This window comes from Astyanax mexicanus, chromosome 6 (assembly GCF_023375975.1).
Source record: "Astyanax mexicanus isolate ESR-SI-001 chromosome 6, AstMex3_surface, whole genome shotgun sequence".
NCBI lineage: Eukaryota > Metazoa > Chordata > Actinopteri > Characiformes > Acestrorhamphidae > Astyanax > Astyanax mexicanus.
Window position 1 is genome coordinate 2885175 of NC_064413.1, and position 20917 is coordinate 2906091.

A 20917-nucleotide genomic window follows, 5' to 3' on the forward strand; every position below is an offset into this window, starting at 1 on the left:
GTTTTTGCTGAACTAGTTCCTTGAACAGCTATTATTAAAAAATAAGAAACAGAAGAGCGTCCCCATTAAAACAGTTCATAAACATCCTCAATTTAAACTTTTATGATTAGGGATGCATAGAATGTTTGGCAACCCATATTATTTAATGGAACATGGCAAAAAATAGGTTGTTGGATTTGACTTAACATTTACTATTCAAAAATCATTTATTCAGTTTTTTAGCAGTGAAAAAAGTGGCAAAATTGGGTGAAAACTTGCAAAAAAAAAATTCCATACTTTTTAGTGTTTTTCTTGTCTTTTTAAAACACATTTCTTTTAATAGTAGTTATTGTATGTTTCCATTCATTAGTTTTCTAACAAATTCTTATTTTGATAAGTCATGAAAATGAAAATTCATTGTATTACTGAGTTCAGAAAACTTTTATTCACTTCCCCCACCCCTTTTCTGACAACAGAAATGTTGCAAGAACTTATATTATCAACTCAAAATGACACAATTTATAGTAAAAAGGTTTTTCACTCAGCATTTTGACAGTACTACATTAAAATATAGCCATCATATAGATGAATTTTGTTTGAGGCAAAAAAAAAAAATCCTCATTCGAAATTTTAAGAATTGAAATTAAAAAAGTGTGTTACAAATTTAAAAGAGAAAAAAAAATAGCAAACATATATTTTTCTAAATAAACTTGATTTCTTTATTATTTTTTGCAGTTATTTAAAATTTCAGTTTTTGTGGATTTTGCTGCTGAAGCTTAAATTCACTCCATATTATACAGCCTCTGTGTTTCAGATGGTAAATAGACAGTGTGTTAAGAAATAGTGAATTCAGTAAACTGCTACTAAGTGTTATAAATCATGCTAAATGCTTTATTTAACTTAATTTAAATGGGTTTTTTTGGTGTCCTGTCAGCATTTTATCCAGCAGTGCTCTGATACCAGGGTTGCCAGATTGCCAGAGGTTTCCAGCCAAAACGTGTTTGAAACATGTGGTTCTGCTGCCCAGAGGAAGCACTGTTACAGTATCGCAATATATCACCTATCAAATCGTAACCCCTGTATTGTGATATGTATCGTGTCGCCAGGGTTCTTGCCAATACACAGCCCTGCTGATTAGTTGAGGGGGACGGTTCACATCCCTCCGAACAACTGGGGGCCATTAATATTTCATCCCTTTATATCAGTGCAGGCCAATCTTTTAAACGGGTTACGAGGCTTCTTGAGTATTTAATGCTTTGCAATCCTGCTGTGTATGTATCCATGTAATCGCAACCCTAACACGAACTCTTAGACTTCACACGGAAAGCTTACTGACAGCCAGGGCACAGCATGCCTCTGGGCTGAGACACACACTCACACACACACACACTCTTACTGAAACACACACAAACACACCAGCATCGCAGACGGAAGGACACTCAGGCAGAGCACAGTCATCTGCCTCTTTTAACAGACACTGAGTCAATGTGTCCAGCTGTCAACCCTTTTTAATTGCTTAGTCAGTGAAAGTCTCTGGGAACTACAGTATTTGTGCATGCTCACACTTTGAGTGTTCGCACCGATGAGTCTGCAGCAGCTCGTGCCAGTGGGGTTTTCACTGTTTCACTGGTTTACTGTTAAACACTACGTGCCAGCACTACTACAGTCATTGTAGGATTGTATTCCAGTAGTAATGTGTGTTTATTTGATTGATTATGGCTGAGGTGAGAAAGTAGGGTATCCGTTTTCCTTCAGGGACTCTTAACAGCTGCGTAAAATTCCTGTCTTTAAAAATTAATGCAGCTATTTCCACATTTATTGGCTTCTCAGGGTGTGCTTTTAGGCAGATACTGGATTAACTGACTAAAAGATTAACTTGTTTAAATAAGGAACCTGCATTGTTCCTCAATTAGCACCCTCTTGTGTTTCTGTAATTGAACAGCAGTTCTTGTACAGCTCACTGACTGGTCTGAAACAACTTAAAATGCATTTTTTTAGATTAAGTTTGATGTATGAAAGATAATATAAAATTTAATATTTTTTTTATGTTATACCACACCATGATTTTTCTCTTCCCAGACCCACCTCCCCTTACTAGAAGCTGATTTGTATTTCAAGCCAAATTATACATATTTTATAAGTAATAACATCGAATAAGCAAATATGTGACTTTTGTAATCAGTTTATCACGTTGTTATTTTGCATCAGGATAAAACCTGCTAATTTTACTTTTACAGAGAATCTTTTACATGAAAAAAGTCAACTCTTCTCTGATTGGATTTGGACTGGATTTGCGTTACAAAGCTCCTAAAACCCACATATTAAAGCCTAGTTTTTAACTGTTATTGCATTATTAATGTTGTTGATTAATGTATATTAACATTTCATAATCTTATTCCTGAGATCTGAGATGTTGTGTCCTCTTAGGAGGATGTGCTGTAGAATAAGCTGACGAGATGATAGCTGTTAGCTTTTAACAGATACAAAAGGCAACCATACAAATTTGCAAAGTTTGGAGGTGATGAGCTGCTCTCCAGTATCAACAACACCACATTATCTTGATGTTGCAGTCTTATTTTACCGTTTTGCCTGTTTTCTGTTTTAGGGTTCTGGGGAGTAAATGTACCAAGTCAAGACTGTTATGTAACTGTTTTTGGGGTTTGGAATCGGCCCATTTAATTTCTAAATATTAGATTTTACTGTATTTTGTTTTGAAGAAAGAACAAATAACAGTGTTTTAGGTGCATGGTTTTTCACTTTTCACTTTTTTCACTTTTCCATATACTGGATTCTCTCTATTCAAATATACCAATAGGAAGACCACTTGAAAATCTAACTCGACTCAACTTTATTTTTAGAGCACTTTAAAAACAACAACAACAGCTGAAGCAAAGTGCTGTACAAAGCAAATTATTGGATAAAACAAATACAGGAAAAAATAAGACAAATTAAAATGTAAGTATCAATAAAAATTGTTAAGATAAATCTATAAGACAAGTAAAGTAAAAGTAAAACAGTAAAATAAAATAATAAAAATAAAAATAAAGTTTAGGAGCCGCAAATCTAAGGTTTAAGTGTCTTTCTGCAATGGGAAAGGTAATTAGCAGAAAGGTGGTGAGATGTTAACAGTTCCCAACATCATTCACACACACATTGTGGGAATGAAACCGTGTAAAACGGTGTAAAATTAAAGTGTTTGGCGTTTTCCTCTAATTGTAGGAAACCGCTGTGTGAAAGGAGAGGAGCTGAGCCTCAAAGGGGACACGGTTAACGACTGCCACGCCGAAATCATCTCCAGAAGAGGCTTCATCCGGTATCGTTTTACCCCTGCACTCTCTCCCAACACATTTTCTCCTTCTCACTCTCTGAAAACCAGGAGTCCAATTTCATTCTCATAAATATATTAAAGAGTGAAGTAAATTTATATTCTCTGCAGCTTCAGCTGTTCAGTCTTCATATTCTGTCTGCCTTCATCTTCGGCTGTCCCCCCCTTCAGGTTTCTGTACAGTGAGTTGATAAAACACTGGGACGGCCCCGCAGAGGACAGCATATTCGAGGTTGCTGAGGACAACAAGCTTAAGATTAAATCCGATACCACCTTCCATCTGTACATCAGGTATGACCTGCAACAGCCCTCTAACTGTGCGATATGTTTTTTTTTTTTTATTATGTACGATGGTTTTATTTTGTTTTGGAAAGGAAATATGAAAGTTCATTCCCACCACAAAAGGAATAATCCTCCAGTGCTTTCTTTGTTAACCTGGCTACACTATATGAACAATTATATGACTATTATATGAGCTACATAAGGGCATTGGGACACACCTCTTAATCATTGAATTAACCCATTCTTTCGACAATCAATCAGTCAAGCTTTAATTAAACTTTTAGTACATTTTATAATGGCCCCCATTTACAATGTTTTCAAATTAATACAGAATTTTATTATATACAGCATAAAAATATATAAATATATAAAAGACCACCGAGTGGTCTAAAGAGATGTGTCTATGATTGGGAGATTGTTTGTTCGAATCCCAGTCATGCAGCTTGCCATCAGCTGCCGGAGCCCTGAGAGAGCACAATTGGCGTTTCTCTCTCTGGGTGGGTACAGTAGATGGCGCTCTTTTCCCTCATTACTACTAGAATAATGTGGATCAGCACAAAAAAATTTGAAAAGAAAAGAAATATATAGTAAGAATAAATATATAGGAAACAGTAGGAATCATTAAATCATAGGTAAGAAAATTTAAGGTAATAAACAACAGATGATTAAATAAAACTAACTTAACACACAAAAAGTAAAATAAAAATTAGCAAACACTAAAAACAACAAAAACATAACTAAAACAGCTAAAACATAACAAAAAAAAGTTAACTACATTTTTTTTTAAAGGAAGATCAAAAACAAACAACAAAAAAAGCATAAACGCATAAAAGAAAAATGATAAATCAGCTAAAAATATTTGTAAAGGGCTAAATTCTAGTGTGAAAAGTCTCCAAACACTTTAAGACCCTTAAAGTCTCAATGTATGGTCCAATATTTTGACGTGAACTCATCATGAAGTCGTTTTTGCTGACCTCTGTATTGCCCATTGTGTGTTAGCCCGTTAACGTATAAACTTAATAATAAATTGAAAATAAACTGTAGTTTTATTTTAATTTAAGTTCAACACTGAATAACCTATCCTTTATTTAAACCGTGCAATTGCATTATTATGCTAGCATATTATTATTATTATTATTATTATTATTATATCAGTGGCATAAAATGCTTTTAAAATAAATTGATTACATTTAATTTCTGATACAATAAGTATTGGCCTAACAAAAATAGTTATCATGACTGGTTTAAGCACTGCTGATTTACTTTAATGACTAAACCTGCTGTTATCGTTGCTAATAGGGGGCCAACTCTATATTAATGCCTATAGGTTTAGAATGAGATAGATACTATATCCTATATATTCTTGTACATATATATTGCATTTCCATTTTAAAGCTAAAAAGGTGAACATTGTGATGTGTTTAAGGAAGTTAAGTAAACTTCTCTTGTCTTTCTCTCTCGCTCTCTCTCCTGTAGTACTGCTCCGTGTGGGGACGGCGCACTCTTTGATAAATCGTGCAGCGAGTCAGCAGAGGTCACGGGCGCGAGTCACATGCCGCTTTTTGAGAATGCTAAACAGGGCAAGCTTCGGACCAAAGTGGAGAATGGTGAGAGAGCGCCTCTCAATTTTTTTGCTCTTTTTTTTTTTTCCCATACACTCTTTTAAGGGTAACTAAGGCCCAATCCCATTTTACACTTCCCCTTCTTTTCGAGTGTAACCCTTCCCCTTGGAACAGAGTTACCATTCCACCTTAAATACTGCAGCTTCTGCCGTCTGTTGCGCCTTTTAAGATGGAATGAGAAACAACTAGCTAACAAACTAGCTAGCTAACTAAAAAACTTTATGCTTGTCATAAATAATTCGACCTAAACCCCCTGATTTTAGAATCTACCCTCAGCTTAAATTGAAAAAATGCTAAATAAAATAAAAATAAAAAATAGGAGGGGCACTGGGTGATGTATGGGTTTAGAGGTTCGGCAGGACGGAGAGCTGATTGGCTGAGCTGCAGCTGCAGCAGCAACAGTGTGCCTCTAATAGTGGTGAGATGTAAATGGTTAGACCGTCACCAGGGGACAGTACTATCGTTTGACTAATTTGCATATTGTGAGTGTCTATTCTCCAAAGTACGTTGAACCTAAAAGGGCGCTGCAGAGGTGAAAATTACCACAAAAAAGTTTGTAGAGGTTTAAACAAATTTTAAACAGGATTAATATGTTTCACAACTTCAAAGTAACACGTTTCACATATAAATGAGAAAAATAAATGATTTAGGGTGTAGTGTCTCTTTAATACAGACTCTATTAAGCAGCTCCTTGTAATTGTTTGACAGTAAGTGGCACCACATCAGCTTAATCAGGTTACGCATTCGCTGCATAATCAATAGCAGCGAGATGAGAGTAATGTTTAGAGCTTGTGTGTTTGTCTCTCAGTCAGTTTTAAAGAGTAAAATTGATTTGCAGCATGGCCATAAATCTTTGCTGGGGTCTTTAGCGAAAGCTGGCCGGTTAATTCCATCACAGTGCACACCCATTCAGGCCGGCTGTGGAGTATTGACTGCTGTTCTAAATGAGAAAAATGACTATACTTTCTTTACATTGAATAATTTACGGGAAAGATCAAGTTCTACAGGGCTTGTGTTGTGAGCAGTATCTTCTAGGCTCTTCTTGTTATAAATCTTGTATTTAAAAGGTTATGTTGGGTAAAACTGTCTATTGCTTATATTGGGAAATCCATAGTGGTGTTAATTGTCTGTACTGACGTGTGCAGTCCTTGTTATTGCTGCTGTAACTGTAATTTCCTTTGGGATTCATTTCCTCCTTTGCACATCTGTTTGTCTCTGTCTCTGAAATAAATCTCTCTGTATTACTCTCTCATGCCTGCCTCATTACTCAAACTCTGATTGATGCACGTTCTGCTTCCTCTCCTCCTCACCTGCAGGTGAGGGCACTATTCCGGTGGAGTCTAGTGCCATTGTGCCCACCTGGGACGGCATCCAGCATGGTGAGCGTCTGAGGACCATGAGCTGCAGCGACAAGATCCTGCGCTGGAACGTGTTGGGCCTGCAGGGGGCACTGCTCAGCCACTTCCTTCACCCCGTCTACCTGAGCTCCATCACCTTGGGTAAAGCATTTACTGGCTGAGCTCTGTTCTAATATGGTGCTCAGAGAATGTGTAAAACAATCGATTTTAATATTATTGCGAAATGTGTTGTCCCAGAAAGGGGTGTGCCATATTGTACACAGTTATATCGCCAGCATTTTTGAATATGGTGAACAATATTATACTCTTGAAATATTGTGCCGTATTACCCACCCCTTATTACCACATTAGGGTACTCATTTTTAGCTGTTTTTAGCAAAAGAAACATTCACACTGTTCTCATTTCCCATTATATATCTACTAGAGACTAGAGATTATATCTGTGTATTATAATTTATTTTACTTCAATCCTGAATATATGGAGGTAATTGGAGTGCATTATTAGTATCATGACATTCTGGATCATTGACATTTTTTTTTTTGTGTTGTCATATCGCCAAGAATACCGTTATTGTGAAAATACCATAAAACATGGTGATATAATTTTAGGCCCATATCGCCCACCCCTAATCTCAGAAATAATTGTGATTGGAATAAAATGCTCCTAGAATTATATTATAATAGTATAATAATTAAATAGAAAACAACTTAACTGCACTAACAGAGCAATTACACCATGATTTGCTTTTAACTGAACTAAAGCTGAGAAGTGTATTGCACCTTAATCAGCAGATCCATAACACATCCTTTTAGGATGCTTCAGCAAAAAATTACGGACAGTTAATCCTGGCTTTTGATTGGCATAGAAAAGGCTTATTGATGAATGATATCCTCTGCACTTTGCTTACGCCCACTGGTTCTCCTAACTGCACTAGCGGAATTCTGACCTCTGGTGTTCAAATAATGAAACTGCATGGGATTTCATTGTAACCAAACCTGTAATAGTCTGTTCCCACAATGCACATAGTCAAATTTTTCCATCATATTACACTCCAACCCTAAGTAAACCATTAGGAATAAATGTATTAGTAAGAAAATAGTATTGATTATTTAACTAAATGAAACAGGGTTTTATATCATATTTTTATTTTATATATATATATATATATATATATACATACATAATTTCAGGTTACCTGTACAGTCATGGTCACCTGACGCGAGCGGTTTGCTGCCGATTGACCAGAGATGGAGGAGAGTTCGCCAAAAGCCTGCCTCCAAACTTCACGCTCACACATCCCGAGGTAAACACACACACACACACACACACACAGCCACTTAGGCATAATAGATGGGTATTAGAATAGATTTTTCTGCAAAAAAGGGAAATTAATTTTTGTCCTGTTTTGTTTCTGCAGGTGGGTCGTGTGAGTGTGTACGACTCCACACGGCACACAGGAAAGACCAAAGAGTCGAGTGTGAACTGGAGCCTCCCCGACAAGCTAAGTGTTGAAGTGCTGGATGGGACCAAAGGGAAGGTGGACAGGTAAAAGATCAGCTGATTGCACACTTCTGGACTGTGTGTTAAGCCAGTAAAACATCAGATTTTTTGAGAAACAATTTTTAGCAATTTTTCTGATATTTAATGATGTTTTTTTTCAGATATTTTCTGATGTTTAATATAGGTTAACATACTATGTTTTTTGCACTATGAGGTGCACTAAAAGTTATTTACTTTTCCCAAAAATCGACAGTGTGCCTTATGTATAAATTTAACCTGTGAGCATGTGTGCACATGTGCGAGAGAGAGAGAGAGAGAGAGAGAGTCAGCAAAATGAGAGTGCTCGAGAGAGAGAGAGAGAGAGTAGGAGTGCCTAACCCTGCGTTTACTCTGGAAAGCGACAGCCGGACATTAATTTCCTATGGCAGGACGCGATTTAAGCACTGTACCGTGACTATTTGCAAAGAGCACACGTACCGTTACACCCCTAGTGGAAAGTGAATGAATTTTGCTGCTGTTGAAGGTTACTTTAGTTTCCCTTTTGATTTGAAACAGATGTCTTTTGATCATGAATCAGATTCGATGTTTTGCAGTACTAGATGGTGTGTTTCCATGAACTTGGGTGTGATTAGATATTAGGAAAACTCAAAGCTTTACATGACTCGGGCAATAATCAGATCTTTGCTGTGCAGATCTTGTCTGTGCAACCAGCCAATAAACTCACAGAAAATAAGATAAGTTAAATAACATGTAAAACTCAAACATTTAAAAAATTTAAAAATTACTAAATTACTGGTACTACAATCTGTTGTCACGTGTAGGCAGAGAACGAAAATGCTACGGAAATACTCCTTAGTGTGTATTAGGTCTGCAACTAATGATTATTTTGGTAGTCAACTAATCTGATTTATTTATTTATTTTCCCCCCAATTAGTCGATTAGTCAACAATGATTTTCTGCCATGTCCTCCATCTTTAAAAACAACAGAAACAGCTGAACATTAGATTTAAAAGACATTTTAATGACTGGACGTTGTTTAAATGTGGAAAATACTAATATTTTATTAATAGTAAATATATAATCTGTTATGTTTGGGCGCTTTTGGGCACTTGAGTATAGACTGTGCGAGTGAGCCATTTACACATCTCCCATTGTGCTTCTGTCCCCAGAATGCAGGACTGTTACAAATTAAGTCAACAAATATTGATTTTTATTGAATAATTGTTGCAGATTACGATAATTAATATCAGATCAGATATTTCCTAATTGAACGTTTAGAACTCCTAAAATCTCATGTTTTTTGTTAGTGTTTTTGACCCACACATTTCTTTCTCCTCTCCAGTGCAAAGCTCGAAGTTTCCCGCGTCTCCAAGTCCAATCTCTACCGTCTGTTCCGCGAGGTGTGCCGGCGCTCGGGTCGAGCGGACCTGCTGGCCCTGCCCTCGTACGCCCATGCCAAGATGGGGGCCGCCTCCTTCCAGCAGGCTAAGGCACTGTTCTTCCAGGCGCTGGGGCAGCAAGGCTACGGAGCCTGGATCGGAAAACCGCTGGAGGAGAAGAGCTTTGAGGCTGGAGAGAACGAAAGTGGCTTCGGCACCCTGGACAGCTAGTACTCGGCTCCTCGGGGTTACCACAGGGACGCAGAGAAACGAATGAACGAGGGAGAGAGGAAGAGAGGGGGATGAGGGGAAAGCGTGGCCAGCAGCTAGAGTCTTCCTGACACTGGGGTGAGGAGGGGGCGGGGGGAGGTTAGGGGATGAGCGATGAGAGAGGACAGCTGAGTTAACTTGGGACACACACACACACACACACAGACAGAGAGAAAGAGAAAGCACGAGGGACGGACAGAGAAGGGAAGGGCAAACAGGGTGAGCCTCAGGGGTGTTGAGCATCAGCACGTCATGCAAAGCAGAAAGAAAGTTGCTATGGAAACTGAGCCGTAAAGTCCCGGCCAGGGTGATTCGTGAACTTTTTAGGAAGGCAGCTCGCAGACTGGAGTTTTGGAGGGTTCATCACACACGTGTCATCTGACCCAATCAACACCAGACCCTCTGAAAGTGTGATATTTTATGTTTCGCTTTCTATCAAAGCTTTTCCACTGAGTAGTACATTATGGTGCAGCTGCGTATCCATGATCACCTCTGAAACAACCTGAAACCGACTTTAGTACCCAAGCAACTCCGATAGACTAGACCCAAACACTCAAATGACTTGAGTATCCCAAACAAATCAAGACTTAAATACCCAAAAAATACCTGACTTAGCAGACCCGAGTACCTAAAACAAGTCAAGACGTGAATACCCAAACAACTCAGACGACCCAAATACCCAAATGACTCAGCTGATCCAGATACCCCTACGACTCAAGGTGCGAATACCCAAACGACTCACCAGACCCGAATACCCAAACGACTCAGTCAACCCAAATATCTAAATTGTCTCAAGATGTGAATACCCAAACGACTCACCAGACCCGTAAACCCAAACGACTCACCAGACCCGAATACCCAAACGACTCACCAGACCCGAATACCCAAACGACTCACCAGACCCGAATACCCAAACGACTCACCAGACCCGAATACCCAAACGACTCACCAGACCCGAATACCCAAACGACTCACCAGACCCGAATACCCAAACGACTCACCAGACCCGAATACCCAAACGACTCAGTGGGTATTCAGATTTGTTGATGTGCCACATCACACTGCCCAGTGGAAAAGCTTCATACAATTCTAAGCTTCTCTATATTAGACCTATAGCTTTCTTTTACTCTTTTTTCAAATGCCTTTCTTTCTTTTATTCTCTTTTTTTATCTTTCTTCTCTCCTATATCTTCCTTTTTTCATGTTTTTATCTTCTCACGCTTTCTTCCCCCCCCCCCCCATTCCTTGTTTTTTTGTTAAATCTTTCTCTTTACACTCCTTTTTTTCTAAATTGTTATTTTCTTTGATTTTCTTTCCCTCTCCCCCCGCCACCCCCTCTCTCTCTCTCTCTCTCTCTCTCTCTCTCTCTCAGAATGCCTGTTTTGGACAAACACAGGTGAAAACAACAATTTCTGTCGCACTAGGCACATCTTCTTCTCCTTTTTTTCCTCATCCTCCTTCATCTTCTTCTTCTTCTCATCCTCCTCTTTCTTCTTCTTCTCCTCATCCTCCTCCTCCTCCTTCTTCTTCTCTTTCTTCTTCTCCCTCTTCTTCTTCTCCTCATCCTCCTCCTTCTCCTTCTCCTTCTCTCGTTCTGGCCCTGTTGTCCTCCGCCTTTAAGACAAATCACACAGAGAGCAGCAGCATTTTAAAACTTCAGGAAAACCTGATCAGTTTTGCAGAAAGTTCAATTTGATCTTTGCCTGTATATATACACACACACACACACACACACACACACACCACACACAGAGAAAGCACGCTTGTTAGCAAGATTTAAAGAAATGTATACATAATGTACATACAGATACATACACGCACAGATGTATATATAAAATTCTCTGCACAGTGTGGGTTTATATATATGTGTGTGTGTTTATGTATATGTATATATTGTATGTATATATTTTATAGGGGTTCATAACTTTTAGAGTGGATTTTATTTTCTATCGCTTATTTTAAGCACCTTTTTCGTGCTGGTGTTTGTTTTTTGTTTAGTTTTTTTTTTTTTTTAGGAAGGATCCCGCTGCAGGGTACAACATGCACACACCACTTCTCTCTGTATTTTTTTTGTTTCTTTTTTTTGTGGGAGGATGCATGTTAAATATATCTTTGGAGACTTGACCTTTTTTTTCTATGCGAGTATGTATGTGTGTGTTTTCTGTGTTTTTTCTGTATTTTTATTTGTATTTTTTTCTGTAACAGAGTCTGAATGAAAGCCTGCTGTTGCTACTGCATCAATTCTGCAACATTCTCTCTCTCCCTCTCTTTTTAAATCAAACACGTCTCATGTAGGGAAAATGAGAAGCTGACATTAAAGCTTTCTCCTTCGATCACTTAATTTTAGCCTTTGGTTTGCTTGTCTGCTGGAATCTGTTTCATACCGCTGAATCCAAACTCAACAATTCCTTAATAAATTGGTTGTGCTCAGATTGTGTCTGTTGTGTTTTAAATCAGATGACTCAGAGTTTCTTTGATTTTACTAAATTGAAAACCTCTGGAATATAATCAAGAGGAAGATGGATGATCACAAGCCATCAAACCACCAAACTGAACTGCTTGAATTAATTTTTGCACCAGGAGTAAAGCAGCATAAAGTTACCCAAAAGCAGTGTGTAAGACTGGTGGAGGAGGAGAACATGATGCCAAGATGCATGAAAACTGTGATTAAAAACCATCAGGGTTATTCCACCAAATATTGATTTTTGTTTTCTTTGCATTATTTGAGGTCTGAAATTTCTGCATCTTTTTTGTTATTTCAGCCATTTCAATCATTTTTTAAATTAATTTTCAGGTTATATTTGTCTAATATTAAGGTTAGTTTGATAATCTGAAAAGTATAAGTATGATAAGAAAAACAAAACCTAAAATCTTTAAAATCCTTTTTTACGTTTACATGCATGTACAAAGATTCCTTAAAGAAAGATGGAAAGCATGGAAATGCAAAGAATTATGTATTTGCAAAAATAGACGTACAACATATGAATAAACTTCATATTAAATTGACAGCATAACTACTAGAATACTAGTGCATCTCAAAAAAATAGAATATTGCTCAAAAGTTAATTTTTTATTTCAGTAATTCAGTTGACAATGTGAAAATCATATATTGTAAATATATATTACACACAGAGTGTGCTACTCATATATTATGCTGGTCTAAAGTCTAAAGTCAGTGCAGTTTTGTTTTCCCACAAAATCTTACAGCACTTCATATCTTACAGCTTCCCTCTGCTACTGACAACTTTTATAGAGATGCGGATTTCATTTTCCAGCAGGATTTGGCACACTGCCCACAGTGCTGCCAAAGGTACCAATTAGTCTAATTTCCTGAGACACTGAATTTTGGGTTTTCATTGGCTTTGAGCCACAATCATCAACAATAAAAGAAATAGATCACTCTGTGTGTTTAATACATTTATATAACACTATATATATATATATATATATATATATAATATTTGCTCTATTATTTACAGATTTAAAGCATCATTGGGTGAAAGTTAACAGTCTGCACTGTGAACAGATTAGCTGGGTACATTTGTGGTGTTTATGCCACTGCAGGTTTAATAAGGTTAATCCATCCTGTCTCAGCGTGCTGCTATCTGTGAGCGGGAGTATCAGGGCTGCGTCATGGCCTACATTTCAGTGCCCTCACTCTGCTCACGCTGAGACTCTCGCACGCTCTTCTATCACTAGATGGCAGCCGTACTTTAAAGCAGCCGGGAGCCTGGAGCCTGCCGGCCAGAACCCATCCCTATCCGGCTGCCTGGAGCTGAGAGCCCAACCAGGCTTTGAGGCGGTGGCCTCGGCGCTCAGTGGGAAAGATTCTGGCTCATAATTACAGAACACACAGTTCAGACTGTAGGGTCTTTACCCTTTACACATTTAACATCAATATAATGTGGCTTTTGCACTCATTTCTACTCTACTTATTAATTACAGATCAGTAACAGAAATCAACCCAAATTCTGCAGGTTTGAAAATAGATGAAAAATCAAAAAGCAAACGCTGGAAGAAGATTCTGTGGTCTGATACGACCAAAGTTTAACTTTTTAACTTTTTAGCCTACAGATAAGTATGTTTCTCTTTATTCTTAAGCCCTATCCGGACGGGGACAGTTTCTCAGGGGGTCCCGTTACTGCTCTCTCCCGGCAAAAATCGCTTGTTTTAGTCCCGTTATTGCCTTTCCCTGCAAAATGTTTTTGTTTTAGTCCCTATACTGCTCTTTTCCAGAAAAACCTTTTGTTTTAGTCCCTTTACTGCCCTCTCCCGGCAAAAATCGCTTGTTTTAGTCCCATTACTGCCCATTCCCTGCAAAAATGTTTTGTTTTAGTCCCATTACTGCTCTTTCCCGGCAAAAAGCTTTTGTTTTAGTCCCGTTACTGCCCTCTCCCGACAAAAATCACTTGTGTAGTCCCATTACTGTGCTCTGCCTTCTACCGGCAAAAAACGCTAGTTTTAGTCCCATTACTGCCCTCTCCCAGCAAAAATCACTTGTTTTAGTCCCGTTACTGCCTTCTCCCGACAAAAATCGCTAGTTTTAGTCCCGTTACTGCACTTTTCTGGAAAAAAGCTTTTGTTTTAGTCCCGTTACTGCACTCTCCCGGCAAAAAAAAGTTTCTTAGGGTGTCCTGGGGTAATTTACTCTGTGATTTTATTCCTGTCCGGAACGATCATGTACGTGTTTTTCTCAGACGTCCTCTGAGAGAAAATTACAGGCTGAATCATCTACTGTTTTTCTCTGAACTCGCTAAACGTGCTCATCCGGTAATTTTAGTCCAGTCCAGATGCACATCTCTGAGTTTCGTCTTCTTGCATTTAATAAAATACTGTAGCTATTTGTTCACTGCCGCGCACTGTAATTACTCTACACTTTGGGCGCGCTCCGTTTCCACGGAGATCCACGTTAAAAACACAACAGCGAGGATATGGAAATGGAGGAGCTACTGAACACTGCGATGTCACGTGACGAGAAAGCTAAAAAAATAAATAAAAAACTCACTGGTCCTCCTGTTTTTTTCAACTGCAGCCCAGATGCAGGAGTTTTATCACTTTAAAGTCGAAGAGTGAAATAATTTTCACAGACGTCCCCCTGAGAGACTAATCCCGTCCGGATAGGGCTTAAAAATGATTTTTAGATCATTTTCTAAAGCACATCTCAACACGTTTCCTGCAGTATTTAGTCTAATATCATTGGTGGTTAAGCTTTAAAGCCAAAAACAGCTTATCAATTAATTAAAAAAGATTATTTTAACCAAAGTGTGTCTGTCTATGTGTATCTAAAATGTCTTATTTGAATTAAAAGTCCATGTTTAGATATAGTGGCAGAGAATAGCTCTGTCATAGGACTACTTTTTGTATTTTTATTTAGTTAACTTTGTCTGAAAATCTGAAAAATGTAAGTATGACAAAAAGCAAAAATACTTTCATATTAAATACTGCACTATAAATAAACAATATAACATATCTTGGGTTTTAAATGGTTCGCAATTCAATAAAAGTCAAAGTAAATGCCATAAACACTGTTTTTATTTGCATTTTCCATATTGCATATAGTTTTTCTGATTTTGTGATTATTTTAGCATTATTTTACACTGCCAGTATTTTGCGAGACCCAACACATCACACGTTCACGTCTTCAGCCAGAAGTCTCTCTGTTTTGTACTCGAGAGGCTGCAAGAGACCAAGGTGACATTTCCAAGAACACCCCACTGCTGTACGGACGTCCAGAACAGGGTCGGCCCAAGATGGACAAAGCCAGGCAGGACGCCGAGACGCATTATCACTTCCTTTCTCTCTGAGCCTTTATGAGACGGAGGGGGAGTGAGGGGTGCAAACAAGTCGATCAATGCCCAGAGATGAGGATGAATGGGCCCTTTTGTGTATTCCCTCACTCCCCTCGCCCATTCCTCCTGGAGTGTGTCCAGAGCAGAGTGCCTGAAAGGACGGACAGACAGACAGACAGACGGACAGACAGGTGTGAGGGAATCAGTACTGCTCTAAGTACAGGTGTGAACATCGTCTGATGCATCTTTCAGAAACGTAATAATTGATTACTCCATGGTCAATATCAATATAGCAGTTTAAATTTCATACAAACACATTTTACACTTTGTGTAACAATTTAAGATTTATTCTGAATGAACACTTTATTATCTAGCTAAAAAAAATTAAAGAATATCATTAAAAAGTAACTTTATTTCATTTATTGTTGATGATTATGAAGCTTACAGCCAATAAAAACCTAAAAATCAGTGTCTCAGAAAATTAGAATAGTATTTAAGACCACTTGGTTGTTTTAGTTCCGTTACTGCCCTCTCCCGGCAAAAATCGCTTGTTTTAGTCTCGTACTGTCTTTTCCCTGCAAAAATCGCTTGTTTTTGTCCCTTACTGTCTTTTCCCCGCAAAAATCTCTTGTTTTAGTTCTGTTACTTCCCTCTCACGGGAAAAATCTTTTGTTTTAGTCCCGCTACTGCCCTCTCCCGGTAAAAACAGCTTGTTTTAGTCCTGTTACTGCCCTCTCCCGGTAAAAATCGCTTGTTTTAGTTCTGTAAATTCCCCTCTCCCGGTAAAAATCGCTTGTTTTAGTCCCACTACCATCCTCTGCCAGGAAAAAAACGCTTGTTTTTACCCCGTTACTGCCTTCTCCCGGCAAAAATCGCTTGTTTTAGTCCTGTTACTGCCCTCTCCCGGTAAAAATCGCTTGTTTTAGTTCTGTTACTGCCCTCTCCCGGCAAAAATCGCTTGTTTTAGTTCTGTTACTGCCCTCTCCCGGCAAAAATCGCTTGTTTTAGATCTGTTACTGCCCTCTCCCGGCAAAAATCGCTTGTTTTAGTCCTGTTACTGCCCTCTCCCGGTAAAAATCGCTTGTTTTAGTTCTGTTACTGCCCTCTCCCGGCAAAAATCGCTTGTTTTAGTCCTGTTACTGCCCTCTCCCGGTAAAAATCGCTTGTTTTAGTTCTGTTACTGCCCTCTCCCAGCAAAAATCGCTTGTTTTAGTTCTGTAAATTCCCCTCTCCCGGTAAAAATCGCTTGTTTTAGTCCCACTACCATCCTCTGCCAGGAAAAAAACGCTTGTTTTTACCCCGTTACTGCCTTCTCCCGGCAAAAATCGCTTGTTTTAGTCCTGTTACTGCCCTCTCCTGGTAAAAATCGCTTGTTTTAGTCCTGTTACTGCCCTCTCCTGGCAAAAAACGCTTGTTTTGTGACCCTTCCCAGGAGTGACCGGTCTATCTAAATTACTCCAAAAGGGTATGGACAACTCATCCAGGAGGTCACAAAAGAACCCAGAACAACATTTAAAGAACTGCAGGTCTCACTCGCCTCAGTAAAGGTTAGTGTTTATGATTTTATAATAAGAAAGAGGCTGGGTGAAAGTTTCTGTGATTTTTGTGCCGTGTAAATTCGTATTAATATAAATATTTATAATAATTACTAATATAATAATTACTATATATACTAAGTATTTTGATAATGACCCTCAAAACATCTTTAGACATCTTTAGAAGTGGTCAGAAACACTGCAAATACGAGCTGAAGCATCCCAACGAGTCTCTAATGGTAACTAATCACTACCTAGACGACTGGGCGGCGCCACCAGACACATAAACCATGTGAAGGAATGCCTGGTGAACTGCGTGATCCCAACAGACTCCCAGGAGCACGACAGAGCACGCATTTGTCACGACTGCAGGTCATGCTAACAGGTCATGTGATCTAAATGCTTGAAACCGGCCTTATATTTACACTGGAGGGTACTTGAGTCTGACAACACATGCAGTGTGAAACATGTGCACAACCCTTTCCTACGTTCACTATCGCTCCTAAACGCTCAGCGGAGACCCATTCCAGAGCCGTGTTAACAGCAGGTGCGGCTGGAAGTACTCCTCGCTGCTGTCCACTTGTGATCGGATCACTAGAGGCAGATGGTGACAGCAGGTGTTAACAAGGCTACACGTATAATTCTAATTCTTACGGCAGCTAAACTTTACCATGCTTTTTTACGATGCGAGACATTGTCATAAAGCAGATTTTTATAGCGTGCATTTCTTTTAAGCAAGCCACACCTTTGTTTTATCTGTTTAAAATCAGTTACTGAGTTTTTAACACTCTTTGGAGTGTTTTTCAGCTGGTTTGGCACCAAAAATGCATCATAAAAAACCTTTGTTCTGTTTGGGAGCAAAAAAGTAAATACAAAAAGAAGGTCCTAAGTTCTAAAGTAGTGCATATTTCAGTGCAATTCAGTTCAAATAGGTTTGTTCCTAGCTGTAGTAATTATTTGCGCAATATATTGGGCTAAATAGCAATACAAGTAACAATTGGATCGTTTGGAACCAGACTGAGAACCCCCACCTTGTTTCACAGGTCTTGACTGTATTCATACCTGACAAAACAAATTGCACCAAGAGCGATAACTAGTCATAGTCATAGTCCATCTTAATCCTTTTTTTAATTTTCTTCAGCAGCTGTAATTTCAGAGAAAGGTGGCTCTACTAAGTATTGATATACTTAGGGCTGAATACTTTTGCACATCAAACTTTTTTTAGATTTTTTATTTGATTATTTCTTTTTAAAATCATGTGTCGGTGTATCACCTAAAATCTCTATATCTATAATACATCTATAATATTTGTTGTCTCATTTGTTTCACTGCCTTCTTTTTATATCTACTTTTAGGACATTTGTGAATATCTGATATCTGATAGTGATTTTTTTTCTTTTTATCATATTTATATGCAGAAATATTGAAAATTACAAAGGCTTCGCAAACGTTCAAGCACCACTGTTTGCAACATTAATTGAAAAAGAAATGCAGAATTGGAACTGAAGAGAGCTTGCACGTCACAAAGTGATGTTTAGCGTGCTCTGTGCTATGTGTGACACATGTGAAGTCAGACTCCACCTCTTTTTGAACAGCGCGCTCGGTGGAAAAAGCGCAGCGACTCGGTTCTGATACAGCAGCTCACAGACGCAGCCTTGTGCTGATCATCATCACCCTTTTGGAGTGATGAGGTGAAAAGAGAGCGCCATCTACTGTACAACTGTGCTCTCTCTGGGTTCAGGTAGCTGAGGGCAAGCTGCATGACCGGGATTTGAACCATCGACCTCTCGATCATAGTGGCAGCGCCTTAAATCGCTGGACCACTTGGAGCCAAATCTTTTAAGAAGAACGACTGTGAGTAGCGACTCGCTTATGAGGAAATTAAATACTATTAAACAACCCTGCCTATGGACAAAAGACAAACATGCAAGTGCTTTCTGGAACACAACACTAAAAAAACAGCAGTGCACAAACACACACACACACACACACACAGTATACACTTGCCTTCCGTTTAGCTCAGTTAACTGCTGCTGGTCTCTGCAGGCGTCGCCACACTGGAAAAATTCAAACAAAGACTGACAAATGCTGTAATATGAAGTGAAGTGCAAGTGTATAAAAGAGAGAGAGAGAGACAAGACACACACACACACACGCACGCACACACACGCACACACACACGCACACACACACACGCACACACACACATGCACACACACACATGCATGCATATTCTGACCTCTATGGGCTTTCCCCTCAAAACCTCCACCTACACACCAACTGTCACAGCACAAGTGTTATGCTGTATTTATAATTGGCTGCGCAGCCAATATCTTACGTAACCAGATTAAAAGGTGCTTCTATTCAGAGCGGCGTGTAAATTTAGGTAGTGGCTTTTTTTTTTCACTAATTTCTAATGCAAACGCTCTTAAGTGTGGATTTCAAACGGACGGTTGGAAGACTGCCTGCCCTTATGCTCTTAAGACAGGGGTGTCCAAACTACGGCCCGCGGGCCATTTGCGGCCCGTTTCCTTTTTTGGAGCGGCCCGCGAGGTATTTTAGAAATTAAGCAGGTTTTTATAAGAGGGTGCGCATTTCTAGCGCAGAAAAACGGGGCAAAAGAGTCTAAAAGAGGAGAGAGTAAACATTTCTAGCGCAGAAAAACGTGCCGAAGAGTCTAAAAGCAGAGAGAGTGCGCATTTCTAGCGCAGAAAAACGGCCCAAAGAGTCTAAAAGCAGAGAGAGTGCGCATTTCTAGCGCAGAAAAACGGGCCAAAGAGTCTAAAAGCGAATAGGTCGCGCATTTCTAGCGCAGAAAAACAGGGCAAAAGAGTCTAAAAGTGGAGAAAGTGCGCATTTCTAGCGCAGAAAAACGGGGCAAAAGAGTCTAAAAGCTGAGAGAGAGTGCATTTCTAGCGCGAAAAAACGGGACAAAGAGCCTAAAAGCGGAGAGAGTGCGCATTTCTAGCGCAGAAAAACGGGGCAAAAGAGTCTAAAAGCGGAGAGAGTGCGCATTTCTAGCACAAAAAACGGGACAAAGAGCCTAAAAGTGGAGAGAGTGCGCATTTCTAGCGCAGAAAACGGGGCAAAAGAGTCTAAAAGCGGAGAGAGTGCGCATTTCTAGCACAAAAAACGGGACAAAGAAGCTAAAAGTGGAGAGAGTGCGCATTTCTAGCGCAGAAAACGGGGCAAAAGAGTCTAAAAGCGGAGAGGGTGCGCATTTCTAGCGCAGAAAAACGGGGCAAAAGAGTCTAAAAGCGGAGAGAGTGCGCATTTCTAGCACAAAAAACGGGACAAAGAAGCTAAAAGTGGAGAGTGCGCATTTCTAGCGCAGAAAACGGGGCAAAAGAGTCTAAAAGCGGAGAGGGTGCGCATTTCTAGTGCAGAAAAAAGGGACAAAGAGTCTAAAAGTTGGCGTAATTAAGGAGCTTAATATTAAGAGACATCATGAAATTAAACATCAATTTGAAAAATCTTAGTTTACACAACACTGTCAAATATAGATAAAGATAGTAAGTCAAGTAAAATGGTGTGTAAATGAAATAATCAGGAAAAATGTATTATTTAAAGAGGTATATTTCATTATTTGTTTTATTACAGAGTCTGTGGCCCGAGACTTAAAATATATTTCTCCTTCTGGCCCCCAACAAAAAGTTTGGACACCCCTGTCTTAGGAGATCCAATCTCCAGTCTTCAATGCTGCAAGTCTGAGTGAATTCATATTTATATATATCCTCCTGAGACCCGGATTTTTGATCGATGTGCATTTTTTATTTCTTCTAGTAATATTTGGGAGTACTTGGACCTAAAATATATAAAAACTGGAGCTGGGCGATATGGCCCAAAAAACAAATCTTCGATTTTTAAAAAAAAAATCA

The 20917-nt window shown here is 39.0% G+C and overlaps 1 protein-coding gene across 2 annotated transcripts in view; it reads left to right on the top strand.

The window, feature by feature from the left end:
• adar (adenosine deaminase RNA specific) overlaps positions 1-12145 on the top strand; it is a 33675-nt gene extending 21530 nt beyond the window's left edge. For both annotated transcript variants that reach the window (XM_049480132.1, XM_007255935.4), the window contains exons 9-15: positions 3199-3292; positions 3476-3595; positions 5063-5193; positions 6525-6707; positions 7758-7870; positions 7985-8112; positions 9410-12145. In XM_049480132.1, the coding sequence (XP_049336089.1) occupies positions 3199-3292; positions 3476-3595; positions 5063-5193; positions 6525-6707; positions 7758-7870; positions 7985-8112; positions 9410-9677 (1037 nt within the window). In that variant the 3' untranslated portion in view covers positions 9678-12145. The remainder of the gene's footprint in view (positions 1-3198; positions 3293-3475; positions 3596-5062; positions 5194-6524; positions 6708-7757; positions 7871-7984; positions 8113-9409) is intronic.
• The last annotated feature ends 8772 nt before the right edge of the window (positions 12146-20917 follow it).